This window comes from Merops nubicus, unplaced genomic scaffold, assembly GCF_000691845.1.
Source record: "Merops nubicus isolate BGI_N331 unplaced genomic scaffold, ASM69184v1 scaffold15069, whole genome shotgun sequence".
Taxonomy (NCBI): domain Eukaryota; kingdom Metazoa; phylum Chordata; class Aves; order Coraciiformes; family Meropidae; genus Merops; species Merops nubicus.
This window is the reverse complement of record NW_008631829.1, coordinates 1,699-16,024: the sequence shown is the minus strand read 5'-3', so window position 1 is coordinate 16,024 and position 14,326 is coordinate 1,699. Positions and strand designations below refer to the sequence as shown.

The window sequence follows — 14,326 nt, the reverse complement described above, 5'->3', positions numbered from 1 at the left end:
TGTTCTGGCTTTTTATTTTGGCTTCTGCAGGCAGAGAGTCACTGGGAGAGATCATGCTGAACCAAAACACTGCGTGTGTGCTTGCCCTGCATTCTATTCTTCAGCCTGACGTGATTTTTAGCAATTATCTAAATATCTTCTTTTTAAAATTACTATAAATTCAGGAAAGCTCCTGGCTGGTCATGGTGAGTGAACCCAGAAGAACATAATGAGGTAAATTAAACACCCACTATTCTTTGCTTGGGGGAGATTTTGAGCAGAGTTGACGTCTTCATCCCTGTACTTGAGGCAGCTCAGGCAAAAAGAAGGGATGCAAATCAGTGTTAGCTTGGGTGGTTCCTCCCTTTGATCACTCTGAGTCACTCAGCCTTCATGTTCTTCTCTTGCTTCTTGGCATGTGGCATGTCCAGTGGGGTGAGCAGGTCAGTTCTAGCCCTAGGGGCAAGTTTGGTTGTCCCAGTGCCCTAAGAAAATCTTGGACCATGGGTGTAGGGAGCTCCCAAAATCCAGGGATCTCTGGTGGACTCCTGTCCTTCATATTCTGCTCCTCTACTCTTTTTGAGCTTATGCTGATTAAAATTGCCTTTGTGGAAGTCTTGCTGAGAGGTGAGGTGGGCTCCTCTGTCACCAGCAACCCTCCCATGGAGGGCTCAGCACTGCTCCTGGTGCTGTGCAGGGAAGAGACTGGTGCAAGGTGTTGGTTCTGCTATCCAAAAGTTATCCAGGAGCTCTCCAGGTTATCCAGGTTCTGCTGTCCAGGAGCTTAGAGTGGATCCAGAGGCTTCTCTCTTGGCAAGGCAGGAGGCAGCTGCCAAGCTTGAAGGATGGGCAGGAATTGCAAACGTGGCACATTTTGCCTCTGCTCCTGTACTGGGAAGGTGGAGGCATCCAGGTTGATGATGATGAGCAGCTTGGTGAGGATGTTTTGTGATCATAGAATCATGGAATGAGTTGGGTTGGAAAGGACCTTGAAGACCATCCAGTTCCAAGCCCAGTGCCATGGGCAGGGACACCTCCCACCACAGCAGGTTGCTGAACCCCCATCCAGCCTGGCCTTGAACAGCTCCAGGGATGGAGCATCCACAGCTTCCCTGGGCAACTTGGGCAACTTGGGCCAGTGTCTCACAACCCTCAGAGTGCAGGAATCAAATTTTATTGTAGGTTGAAAACTTAATCCACCATCTGAGTGCTGGTTTAGCACCAAACATTCCCCACGAGCCTCCTGACAGGCAAGCGAGCGTTAGGGGTTTGGTGGAACAGTTCACCTGAGGTCGTGCAGCAGGTTTATGTTAAGAGCAGAATTCGGGAGGCCGTGGCTCAGGGTGCAACTGCTGCTTCTTGGGCAAAGAGCAATGTGTGGCTCAGGGTGTACATCACACTCTGTCCTTTCAAAAAGGCACAAATATAACACCTCCAAACGCTCCACGTGGCCAGAATTCAGCTGTGGTTCAGCTTTCTGTGGGAGATGAGAGCAGAGCTGGTGGCACTTCATCCCTCCCTTAGTCATGAATGGTGGGACAACATCCTGTTAAATGGGAGCAGCTTATTTTAGGCAACATCATTTAAGGTGCCAGCCTTCCAAAGGAAACAGGAAGGTATATCCAGCTAGACTGCCCACAGCTCCAAGCTGCTCTAGGGCAGGGGGTGTTTCTGCCACCTCCAGCACATTAAATCTTTTGTCTGGAGCCATAATCCTTCATTGTGACATGAGCAGAGGGAGCTGTAACAGAAATGACTGTGAAATCCCTCACCTCATGGAAGAGGAGAAGGTGCTCCTGAGGTGGGCTGTGCTGTGCTAATGCTCTCCAGCCCCAAATCCCAAGGGGCTTTCCAAGTGCTAATTAATTAAGAGTTGGAGTTATCTGTTTTCAGCAGCTGACAAACAGAGTGTGGAGGCTGAGCTGGTGTTGCTTGGACTTGAGTAAAATGCAGGGCTTGGTTCCCAATGTAGATGCCCCACACTTGGAGGCAGGAAGGAGGCTGAATTTAGAAGACCACTACACACTCTGTATATTTTTCTTCACCTTCTGTCTTACTTTCCCAGCACACTCTGGTGGGATATGGTAGGGCCTGTGCAGTGCAGTGTATTCTGTGTGTGCTCCTGCCCCTTGCTTCATACTGGCCTGAAGTACATGCATAGATCTTGAGGAACAATTTCTTGCCCTGGAGGGTTGCCCAGGGCTGTGCCAGGCTGCCCAGGGCAGTGGTGGAGTCCCCACCCCTGGAGGGGTTTCCAAGCCGTGGAGATGTGGTGTGAGGGACACGGGGCAGTGGGGACCTGGCAGTGCTGGGAGATGGTTGGACTTGGTCTGAAAGGTCTCTTCCAACCTCAGTGATTCCGTGGTTCTGTGGGCAGCACAGAGGGCTCCTGTCTGTACCCAACCTGCTGTCAGACCACGGGCCAGCGAGGACTAAGAGTGCCCTCTGCTGCACTCCTCCTCCTCCTCTGTCCGTGGCAGCACTCCCCTTGCTGCCTGGGGATAAACAAACCCACTCTTCAACACACAGAACAACTCTTTCAGACCCTAAAGGTCTTTTTGTGCAGAAGCCTGGGACTTTATTTGAGCCACAAACAGAAAGGATCATGCCCTGAGGTAGAAATATGTGACATCCCAGACCCATCCTGGGGTGCAAGCAAAGCACCCCAGGGAGCTGCTGTCCTGACCCACAGCCTACACCCCAGAGCTTCTGGTAAAACAAGCAGCTCCTCGTTGCAGGAATCTTTACAGTCATCAAACTTTGATTTCTTGGTGCTGGTGGTGCAGGGTCAGCCCTGGTCTGAGCACACCAAACTCTGCTTATTGAGGTCCTCAGCTCTCACAGCCAAAAGGGAATGGAGGTCAGCAGGGGAGGGGGGGTTGTGTCAAGAAGGCTGTCCCAGGCTTCATGCTTGCAGACTTAAAAGGAGGAAGAATGAAAAAAAAAATGAAAATAAGCCCCCAGCTCTTACTGGGATGGGCTTTACCCACGTGGGGAGTAGCCCAGCTGCAGCCCCGGCCCGCAGGAATCCGCTCCTCTTCCCTGGAATTTGGACATTTTCTGTCGCACCCATCCCTGCTCGAGTTCCAGCTCGTCACTCAAGCGCGGGGCACGCCTCCTCCAGAGCCTATTTAGAGAGGAGCCGGGCTGCAGCTTTCCCCGAAGAGCGGGGAGGAGGTGGGCAGGAGCAGGAGGCAGCCAGCCCGCAGCCGTGCCCCTCTCCCGGGATGCCTGGCACCTCGGGGACAGCTCGCACGTCGGGAACAGGGCCTGGCCCCTTGCTGCTGCTGCTGCTGCTGCTGCTGGCCTCGGGCCGGGTACGTATCGCTCCTTTCCCTGCGGGGCGCTGCTGCAGGAGAGGGCTTTGGGCTGAGCAAACTGCCCGGCTCGGAGCCTGCTGCACCCAGCGGGCTGGGAACTCCTGCCCAAGGGCACTGGGTCTCCTTTCACCCCGCTCCTGGTTGCTGGAAGCCAGCCCTGCTTTACAAGGGGGGAGAAGAGAGCAGAGAGAGGTGAAGTCACTGAGTTTGTGTCGCTGGAAGGAGTAAAAGTTTGGTGTCCCAGCTCCTTCCCACCACCATCCCTCCCCAGCCACCACTGATCCACCTGTGTGGTCCCCAAAACAGTGACCCCGAGGGGGAGATTAGGCAGCAGCCTCTCCAGAGCAGGATTGGTGCCTGGTTGTGGTTTAATACAAGTGCTTGACAGATTCTGCTCAGGACTTGGGTGTACTCAGACACTGCCAGCAGCAGCAGGAAGGTTGCTGTGGTCACTGCTGTACCTCACTGCAGTAAGTGCCTTCTGGCTTGGTGAGGAAATCAGGTTCCCAGAGCCACCATCAGCTTATTGTGCTGATAGATATCATGAACCTCTGCTTGATAAGGTCTGTTTGATTGCTCCTGGCAGCACCCAGCGTGTGCCAGCCCCTTTCCTGCCCCTAACCCCACTGTGGTCTGTGGGGAACCTCAGTGGTTTGGGGTGACTGTTTTGGCTCTTGCACAGATTCCCACCACCGTGACCCCTGATGGTTCCTCTGGGGTGATATCATTTGCCCTAAACCCGCTGAGTGCCTCAGAAATGGGACTTTTGACTTTCTTTGAGCCCTGAGAATGATGTTTAGCAGATGGAGCAAGGAAATGAGAGCTGTTGCTCCTGCCTCTGTCTCCCGTGTTGTTCAGAGGTGAGAGCAGCCCCAGGGTTGGGGTTGTTGGGAGTTACACTGAGCTCTGCCAGGCTCAGCCTGGGCAGGTCTCTGTGTCCTGCTCTCTGTGTGAAATGGGGGTTGTGGGTCCTGCTGTACAACATGCTGCAGGGACCTGGGGAAGGTGCCTTGAGAGCCTGTGATGGAGGGAGGGCTGGTGCAGTCCGTGGTAACTCAGTGTTTGGGGTAGCTGTGTTCTTGCTGCTTTATCTAGGGCCAGTCTTGAAGTGTGCAAGAGAACTGGTTCCATATTTGTTGCCTCACTTCTACCTCGCAGCACTAACTCCTGGCTCCCAAACCACTCTGCAAGCAGCAGTCTCAGCTTCCAAACGTTCCTTTCCCACCCCTTTGGATGCAGCCATGAGCCCAAACACATTTTAAAAACCCCATTTGGCTTGACCCTCTGAGATGGTTCCCTGGGCTCGTGTGGATGTTGACTGGTCAGGAAGGAGAAGTCCTGAGGATGCCACAGAGCTGCTGCAGTGGTGTGAGCTCGTGTCCTTCCCGAGGGTGTAAGGGGAAGAGGTTTTATGTGAATGTGAAGCAGGAAAAATATTCTCTGTTTCTTTCCCCCCAGGTGACTGGGTTTGGTGCTGGCAGTTGGGAGGAAGCTTGTTCTGGCTTGTCAGCCAAATAGATGGGACCTGGGAATCAGTGATGGAGAACATCCAGGCAAGGGAGTCCTCAGATCAGACTGTTTGCACTCCCACTGTGGCTTGGCCATCCCTCAGGGGTCCTGTGACATGGGGTTTGTGGTCGATGCCAGAGCTGCCAGCAAAGCCAGGAGCAGGGAGAGCTGATATTCCAGGCTCTAGCACCTTCTTAAATCTACAGCCTTGATCTCTACCTCTGGTTCCGTTCTGCTGACCTCCAAGTTCACACTGGTAACCTCAACAGAAGCAAGGTCCAGGCTATAGTGAATTTGAAGTTAGGACCCTGCTCAGTGAAGGTCCAAGTATTGTTCTGGGGACAGATCCTTCTGCAGAGGGAAGAGGATGAAATGTTCTCAGGGTGGAGTCTTTCCTCCCCCAGATGGGTGGCATGTTACCTGGAAATGTTGGTCTTGGTGTTACTTCTGGGTCTGTAGCAGAGCCCTGAGTGTGACTCCTTGCAGTTCCTTGGGACACTTTGGGCAGTTTCCACACTGCATTGAAATGATTCCTAGGAGCAGTCCTTGAAAAGAATGCAGGGTGGAGGGTGCTCCATGCAGATAATCCCAAATAATCCTTTATTGAACCACTCTGAAATTGCTGTGAAAGCAAATTGTGGACTCGAGGAAGCTGACTCAACACTGACTCTCTACCAGCTGCTCCAGCTCCAGACGTTCCCCTCACCAGCCAGTTATTCAGTGCTCAGTGATGAGCGTGCAGGAGCCAAAAAAGATTTCGGCTCATCCTCTCCTCTCCTGGGCCCATTAGAGGAGCAGGAGTTATAAACAGCATGAGCTGGCTTTGCTCAGTGAGAAAACAAACCAACCAGAGCCCAGCACCCCCTGGGACCAGGTGGACTGGAGCTACCTGAGCAGGCTGGAGGGAAAATCTTGAAGGAGTGGAAAGAGCCCTTCAAATTTGGATGAGTTGGATCTTTTAAGCCACATTTCTGCTCGTTGATGGGGGAAATGAGGCAGAGCAGAGGCAGGGGGGCAGAGTGGTGATATGTCAGATCTGAATCCAGATGTTCCCGTGCTGAAAAGCAGCTGTAATGTACTGAGGAGGTTGTGAGCTGAAGGGAAAACCAGGTGGTCTGGTTTCTGTGGGTGAGTTATTAAAGGAAATAGCGACAACAATGATTAATGAAGGAGAGAGAGAGGAGGAAAACTCAGTTGAGTTTAATTCCCTTGCATCCCCTGTTATCCTTCAAGAGGCTGGTGTGGTTTTCAGGAGGAGAGCTCTTTTGAGAGTGGTTCTTTATCCAGCCTGTGGCTGCCACTGCATTGGAAAATGCTCGTTGTCATGATATTTAAGTGCATGGGTTGCAACTTAACCTAGGTGCTGTGTTAGGAGTGTTTTCCTTGTGCTCTCACACCCCCTCACCCCCTCCATGGTCGAGCAGTGCATCCTTTTGGCAGCTACAGCGGCTGCATAGCTGAAAAAAAAACCAGTAGGAAAGCACCTCTGTATTTTTAGTGTCTTTTAAGAGATCCCTGTGACACGGCAGCTCCGTGGAGAACAGCTGGGCTGCAGGCACCAGAGCTTGCTGCCAAAAGCCTTTGTGCTGGGAGCTTTCAGGCAGTGCTGGGCAGGGTGAGACTCTGGGAGGACTCGTGAGCCGAGGTTGGGGCTGATCCCTGTCCTGCACCACGCTGTGCTGACAGCTACAGGAGGATGAAGCAGTTGGCATCTTCTGACTCCACGTGAGCTGAAGTCAGAGCAGCTGTTTCGAGCAACAGTCAAAACAGCTGGAAAAGTTTTACTGCTGTTATTGGTGACAAAGCCCACATCCAAGGGAGCTGTTTCACAAGCAGTGGTGGGATGGGATATAACAAGTGCTAACAGAGCTGTAGGGAGATTTTTTTTTTACCTCTGTTCCAAGTTTTCTTCCCCTCCTGCCCACCCCCAGGTTCTTTGCAGCTGCTGGGTGGGAGTTTTAGGATAAAGGAGGGAGATTTAGACTAGAGAGAAGGAAGAGATTTTTGACACTGAGGGTGGTGAGCCCCTGGCCCAGGCTGCCCAGAGAGGTGGTCGCTGCCCCATCCCTGGAACCATTCCAGGAGCGGTTGGCCGGGGCTCTGAGCACCCTGCTCTAGCTGGGGATGTCCCTGCTCCCTGCAGGGGGTTGGACCAGGTGACCTTGAAAGGTCCCTTCCCACCCAGAGCATTCCATGACTCTATGATCCATGCAGAGGCTGTGTCAGCTCCACAGCAGCAGCTGCCCCTGGGGTGGGAGCTGCCCCATGTCCAGCAGCACACAGCAAACTGGGGTGGTGCTCCTGCATCCCTCAGAACCACCTGGAATTTTAGTGGGCAGAGGCTGAACAGGAAACCAGGCTAGAGTTGGCACCTCGATGTCTCTGAGGAGGCTCTTCAGCCACCGTGTGCTCTGCAGCTTTCACAGTTGTGGCTTTGTACCTGGGCACAGCCAGAGCTGAGGCTGCTGACTCTGCACCAAGCTGATTCCAGAGAAGGATGCCCCAGACTGAGTTCCTGGAGTGTTTGAAGCATCTTGGGGTTTCTGGAGAAGGTGACCCTCCTTCAGACATAGCCTGACCTCTGGTTAGCATCTGAAGTGGTGTAAAAGCCAAGGGTGGGTTGGAGATGTGGCCAGCACTTCTGAAACACCACCGAGTGGGGCAGATCCACAAGGTCCCAAGGAAGGCTGGTGAGGCTGTGTTCTCTGGAAAGGCAAGAGGAGAGGGCACATCTCTGGGAATTCCCACACCTCTGGGAATAACAAAGAAAGTGTGAGATCCCAGGGACAAAATGGGGCTCGGGAGCTTTTGGGTTGGTTTTCAGCGCTGGCTGACTCGGGGCAAGTCCTTTCACTCAGTGTCTTGCTTTTGCCACCTTGGGACTGGCTCTGCTGCTCTGAATGCTCTGATGGTTCCTCCTGAGCCACCTCTGGAAGAGCTGGGAATTCCTCCAGTTCAGGATGACTATCTTGTTGCTTCCAGGGAAGCAGGGGCTGAGCTGCACATGGGACTCCAAGCTACTACTTGTCCTGGGTGCTTTGGCCCTGCTTCCCAGAGGCACCTTTTCTTTCTCCCCCTTATCTCCAGATGAGTAAGGGATGAGCAAAAGATTAGTCTGGCAAGTCCTCAGGAGCTGCACGCCCGTCCCTCAGCAGCTCTGTGGTGGAGGGTGAAGCTGCTCTTCCCTCTTCTTGCCTCAGTGTCTGTGCTTGAAGAAGAATCTTGTTTTTCATCTCCCTGCCTGGCTGGCTTGTGGGAGACTCATTCTCTCCATGGCTTGTTTGCCCTCCAGGTAGAACCACAGGCCTGCACGTATCCATGCCAGTGTCCCTCCCAGCCTCTGCAGTGCCCTGCTGGCACCAGCCACGTCTTGGATGCTTGTGGTTGCTGCAAGGTGTGTGCCAGGCAGCTGGGTGAGCTCTGCTCCCTGCAGAAACCCTGCGACCATCACAAGGGGCTCTACTGCGACTTCTCCAAGATCCACAGAGGCAGTGGGATCTGCCTGGGTGAGAGCTCTGTGTGCTGCTATTGTGCTGTCATTGTGCTGTTTTCTCACGGCCCCTTCTGCCCACAGACCTCCCAGAAAACTGATGGCACCGTCAGAATTCCCTGCAGTGCTGGGAGCTTCATCCAGCATCACGGTGTGAGACCTGTGCCAGCCCCATGAGCCAACAGATTCACTGATACCAACACACAGGCAACCCAAATCCTCCTGCAGAGAAGGTTTCCAAAGGCACAGGGTGGGGGTGGGACTCTCCTTCATTCCTGTGACACAGAAATATGGAATAGAATCACAGAATCGTTTTGGTTGGAAGGGACCTTTCAGATCCTGGAGTCCAACCATCCCCCAGCACTGCCAGGTCCCCACTGCCCCGTGTCCCTCACACCACATCTCCAGGGCTTGGAAACCCCTCCAGGGGTGGGGACTCCACCACTGCCCTGGGCAGCATCTTCCAGGGTTTGACAAACCTTTCAGAGAAAAAATTGTTCCTCGTGTCCATCCTAAAACTCCTCTGGGGCAACTTGAGGCCATTTCCTCTTGTCCTGTCCCTTGTCCCTTGGGAGAAGAGCCGGACCCACCCCTGGCTCCAGGCTCCTGTCAGGAGCTGTGCAGAGCCAGAAGGTCTCCCCTGAGCCTCCTTTGCTCCAGGCTCAGCACCCCCAGCTCCCTCAGCTGCTCCTCCCCACACTTGGGCTCTAGACCCTTCCCCAGCAGCTTCGTTGTCCTTCTCTGGCCACGCTCCAGCCCCTGAAGGTCCATATTTGAGTGAGGGCTCCAAAACTGAACTCAGAATTTGCAGTATGGCCTCCCCAGTGCCAAGTCCAGGGGGACAATCTCTTCCCTAGTCCTGCTGGCCACACTAGTGCTGATCCACACCAGCCTGCTGGTGGCTTTCATGGCTACCTGGGCAAGACATCGTTAGGAGACATCCTCTAGCTCTGTAGTGCCTGTGGGTAAATATCAGCAGTCTTTCAGGACTTTCAGGACTTCAAGGGACCTGTCAGAAAGCTGGGGACAGACTTTTGAGCAGGGCCTGTTGGGACAGGACAAGATGGGTTGGTATGAAACGGTATGAAACTCAAATAGGGAGATTTGGACTAGAGAGAAGGAAGAGATTTTTGCTGCTGAGGGTGGTGAGCCCCTGGCCCAGGCTGCCCAGAGAGGTGGTCGCTGCCCCATCCCTGGAACCATCCCAGGGGAGGTTGGCCGGGGCTCTGAGCACCCTGCTCTAGCTGGGGATGTCCCTGTCCCTGCAGGGGGGTTGGACTGGGTGACCTTTCAAGGTCCCTTCTTACCTAAACCATTCCATGACTCACTGAATTCATTCTATCTGCAGAGACCTTGGGGTGTCAGAAGGGAAGGGATGATCCCACGGTAGCTCTAGAGCAGGAGAGCCTGAGGGTGGTGGGGTGGCCGGGGGGGACCTGGCAGGGCTGTGGCACCAGGAGCAGCTCCCTTGAGCTCTGCCACATTCCCCATGGAGAAGGGCAGGAGTCCCTTGGCTGGACGTGGGGTTTGGAGGCAGGAGGTGGCAGTGGTGCCAAGCAGAGCTGGTACAGAGCCGACTCACTGCGCTGGCACAGCCCATTTTGGTGCTTTAGTTGGATGAGGTCAGTGGGAAGGTGAGGTCATTGGAGGGTAATGAAGGGCACCACAAAAGGATTGAGCTTTGGAAACACAACCACCCCCCGAGCAGGGTGGGAGGAGTGCTGCTGAGGGAACAGCACGGCCAGTTCATCAGGACAGGAGAGGACTTGGGCTGAAAAACAGAAAGAGGGTTTAAAAATAAGTATGAATGGTTGTGTAGAGGGAGAGTCAATGGCTTCCACTTCAGTGGAAAAAGTGAGGAGTTTGAGACTTCCAAGTGGGAGCCCAGGAGTATTTTTATACCGATGGCATTGAAAAGAGTTGAAGCTGAGATCCAGCTCTGGTTAGCAGCAGCCCGGAAGGATTTGTGTCCCCTCAAGGACTAGGTGGGATGGAAAGAGGCCCTCACGCCTTGTTTGGTCCAAACACTCTGTCTGAGACAATGTTCCATGGGTGAGCAGGACCGAGGGGAAAATAGATCAGGTTTCCTGGTAAGCCTCTGTGAGCAGCCAAGAATCCTCCTTTTTGGGAGCTTCCCAAAGAGGTTTGCATGGACTGCTTTGTTTTTCAAGGGTCAGGACTGCAGAGAGCAGCAGCTGAGACAAGAATGGTCCAAAGCAGGATTTCTGTCCTGAGAACAACTCTGGGATTTCAACAGTTCGTTTCAGGCTGGAAAAAAGCACAAATATCCAAAAGAAAAAAAGTTTCCACTTCCATTATATCAAAATGTTTCATCTTGATCCTCATAGTATCTAAAATAAGTACCCGAGCAAAATGCTTCCCCCTAGGGACACTGTCCAGCAAGTATTTTGGTTGAGCTATTGTAAGAGCACAAAGGAAATCTTTGATATCAAATTGAAATGATTTGGTTGTTTCTTCTAGAAAGCATTCCTGACATTGATCTGGGCCTGCAAAACTCTTAATCAAATCAGAGGTTTCGGCTGGAAAACCTCCACTGGAAGCTTTTGGCTAATACAGCTGTAAGATCTTGTGAGCATCACACACGACCATGTGAGGTTGCTCCTGGGGGGCAGATATTGTTGTGTTTCCTTTTTTGCTCATTTAAGTTTTATTGGGAAGGAGTGAACGACTCGTAGGGGGCTGGAGATGAGAGATCTGGAGATGAGAGATCTGGAGATCAGAACAGAGAAAGAGAAAAAGCTGTGGCTGGTTGGAAGAAGAGATTCCTGTAGCACAGAGGAGCCAGAAAGGTCATAAACCCAGCGTGTTATTTTCCTTTTGCAGGTACCTTTAGGCATGTGGGGAACCAGCTGCTCTTAGGAGGATGTGGCCTTTGGGCCTGCTAGGAGTGAGGAGGAGCAAAGCCACCAGCTCTGTGTGGTGCCAGGGGTGCATCCTGCACGGTGTCACTGACTGGGGCACCCTCTGAGCCAGCCGGGAGGTCCTCTGCCAGCAGAACAGGCTGTTCACAAGCTTAGAGACTAAGCCCCATTTAGTCCCTCATCCAAGTGGAGAAGAGATTTTTCTAGAGAACTCTGGGAGATCTGGCAGAGCTGGAGCCAGCTTCAATGTCAGGAAGAGCCTTGGGTCCAGGGAGCCAAAAACTGAGCCAGCAGTGTGCTTTGTAGCCAGGAAGGCCAATGGTCTCCTGGGGTGCATTCAGAAGAGTGTGGCCAGCAGGTCAAGGGAGGTTCTTGTCCCCCTCTACGCAGCCCAGTGAGGCCACCTCTGGAGTATTGGTCCAGTTCTGGGCTCCCCAGTTCAAGAGAGACAAGGAGCTACTGGAGAGAGTCCAGGGGAGGCTCTGGAGATGCTGAGGGGCTGGAGCATCTCTGTGCCAGGACAGGCTGAGAGCCCTGGGGCTGTTCAGCTGGAGAAGAGAAGCCTCAGAGGGGATCTGATCAGTGCTGAGCAAGAGCTAAAGGGCCCTGGGGGGCAAGAGGCTGGGGCCAGACTCTGATCAGTGGTGCCCAGAGACAGGACAAGGGGCAACGGGCACCAACTGGAACCCAGGAGGTGCCACCTGAGCAGGAGGAGAAACTTCTTTGGGGTGAGGGTGCAGAGCCTGGAGCAGCTGCCCAGAGAGGCTGTGGAGTCTCCTGCTCTGGAGAGATCCCAAACCTGCCTGGCTGTGACCCTGGGCACCCTGCTGGGGGTGAGCTGCTGGAGCAGGGGGTTGGAGGAGATGATCTCCAGAGGTCCCTTCCAACCCCTACATGACTGGAATTCTGGGATTACCTGTGCAAACCTCTGCTGCCTCCAGCACTGGGATGGCACCTCAGGGGAGACTCCCCACGTGGGCACTTGTCCCTCAGCAGGAGCCCCGTGACCCCCTGGGGCAGAGTCCTTGCCGCCAGCCCCCACCATCTCCTCCTCTTCCTCCTTCCCACAGCTCACGAGGGCGCCACTTGCGACCTGCTGGGCAAGATCTACCTCAACGGGGAGAGCTTCCAGCCCAGCTGCAAGCTGCAGTGCATCTGCATGGACGGGGCCATCGGCTGCATCCCGCTGTGCGCCGAGGACCTGCGGCTGCCCTCCCCCCAGTGCCCCAGCCCCCGGCGCGTCAGGATCCACAACAAGTGCTGCGAGGAGTGGACCTGTGAGGAGGGCACCGGGGAGAACCGCCTGGAAACGGCCATGGCAGGTGGGTGCTGGGCAGGTGGGACGGCACCAGCTCTGCTGGGGAGAGGGGCCGGATCCAAACTGTGCTTTGCCTTCGGGCCCTAAGTCACGTCGGGTTGGGAACTGAGGGGGACTGTTCCCCTCGTGCAGCAGGGTGTGGGTACCAAGCGTGGAACTCCAGACCATGGAGTCCTAATAGAAGATGTTAGTGATCATTGAGTCATTGGATCGTTTGGGTTGGAAAGGACCTTTCAGATCCTGGAGTCCAACCCTTCCCCATCCCTGCCAGGTCCCCACTGCCCCGTGTCCCTCACACCACATCTCCACAGCTTGGAAACCCCTCCAGGGGCGGGGACTCCACCACTGCCCTGTACACCCCTCCAGCGGAAGAATTTGTTGCTCAGCTCCAACCTCAACCTCCTCTGGGGCAACCTGAGGCCCTTTCCTCTTGTCCTGTCCCTTGTTCCTTGGGAGCAGAGCCCGACCCCCCCCTGGCTCCAGGCTCCTGTCAGGAGCTGTGCAGAGCCAGAAGGTCTCCCCTGAGCCTCCTTTGCTCCAGGCTCAACAACCCAAACTCTCTCAGCCTTTCCTCACAGCAGAGGGATTCCAGATAATTTCTATGGCCTCCTCTAGACCTGCTCCAAGAGTTCCATGTCTATCTCTTGTAACCTCACCTCGTACCTCTTCCACGTGACTCAGTTTTCAGGGAGGATCCAGCACAGAAGCCAGAGCTGAATAACCTGCAGGAGAACTGCTTGGTGCAGACCACGGAGTGGAGTGCCTGCTCCAAGAGCTGTGGCATGGGCATCTCTGCACGAGTGACCAACGACAACCCCCAGTGCCGCCTGGAGAAGGAGACCCGGCTCTGCATGGTCCGGCCCTGCGACCTCCCTGTGGAGAAGACCAAGGTACTGGGGCTTGGGAAGAGGGGACACAGCCCCACGAGTGCTGGGGATGCCCCAGACAGGCATGCAGACATCTCACAGGGTTCGCTCCGTGCTTCCACTTTTTCCTGCGTCCTCTTGCCCAGCGACAGGGACAGCGCGCAGGCCTTGGGGGGACCTTTCTTCTGGTTGTCATCTCCTCGTTAACCCCTCTGCTCTCTCCCCAGAAGGGCAAGAAGTGCGTGCGGACCCCAAGGCCACGCCAGAGCCTACGCTTTGAGTTCTCAGGCTGCACCAGCAGGAGAAGACCAAGGTACGGGGGCTTGGGAAGAGGGGACACAGCCTCACGAGTGCTGGGGATGCCCCAGACAGGCATGCAGACATCTCACAGGGTTCGCTCCGTGCTTCCACTTTTTCCTGCGTCCTCTTGCCCAGCGACAGGGACAGCGCGCAGGCCTTGGGGGGACCTTTCTTCTGGCTGTCATCTCATTAACCCCTCTGCTCTCTCCCCAGAAGGGCAAGAAGTGCGTGCGGACCCCAAGGCCACGCCAGAGCCTCCGCTTTGAGTTCTCAGGCTGCACCAGCAGCCGCTCCTACCGGCCCAGGTTCTGCGGGAGCTGCACGGACGGGCGCTGCTGCACCCCCGCCCTCCCCAGCACCGCCCCCGTGGAGTTCCGCTGCCCCGAGGGGGACTCCTTCCAGCGCAAGATGATGTTCATCAAGGCGTGCTCCTGCCACCACGACTGCCCCCGGGACAACGACATCTTCCTGGCCACGCACCACAGGAGGATGATCGGGGACCACGTGAAGACGGAGAGGCCGTAGCCCGCTCTGTGCCAGCGCCACCGCGGCGCTCTGCTGGCTCCGTGCCGGGACCACGCGGCCTCTTCCCCCTCTGTGAGGGGCTGTGCTCTTCAGAATGGCACTGGCTGTGGGCCACCACTAGTCCTGGTGGCCTTCCG

General features: G+C 54.9%; 1 protein-coding gene across 1 annotated transcript; it reads left to right on the top strand.

The window, feature by feature from the left end:
- The first annotated feature begins 3,206 nt into the window (after positions 1–3,206).
- On the top strand, positions 3,207–14,189 carry LOC103780076 (connective tissue growth factor-like). Its single transcript, XM_008947723.1, has 5 exons — positions 3,207–3,296; positions 8,101–8,314; positions 12,251–12,502; positions 13,180–13,388; positions 13,878–14,189. Exons 1-5 carry the CDS (start codon positions 3,207–3,209, stop codon positions 14,187–14,189), a joined length of 1,077 nt encoding a protein of 358 aa, XP_008945971.1.
- The last annotated feature ends 137 nt before the right edge of the window (positions 14,190–14,326 follow it).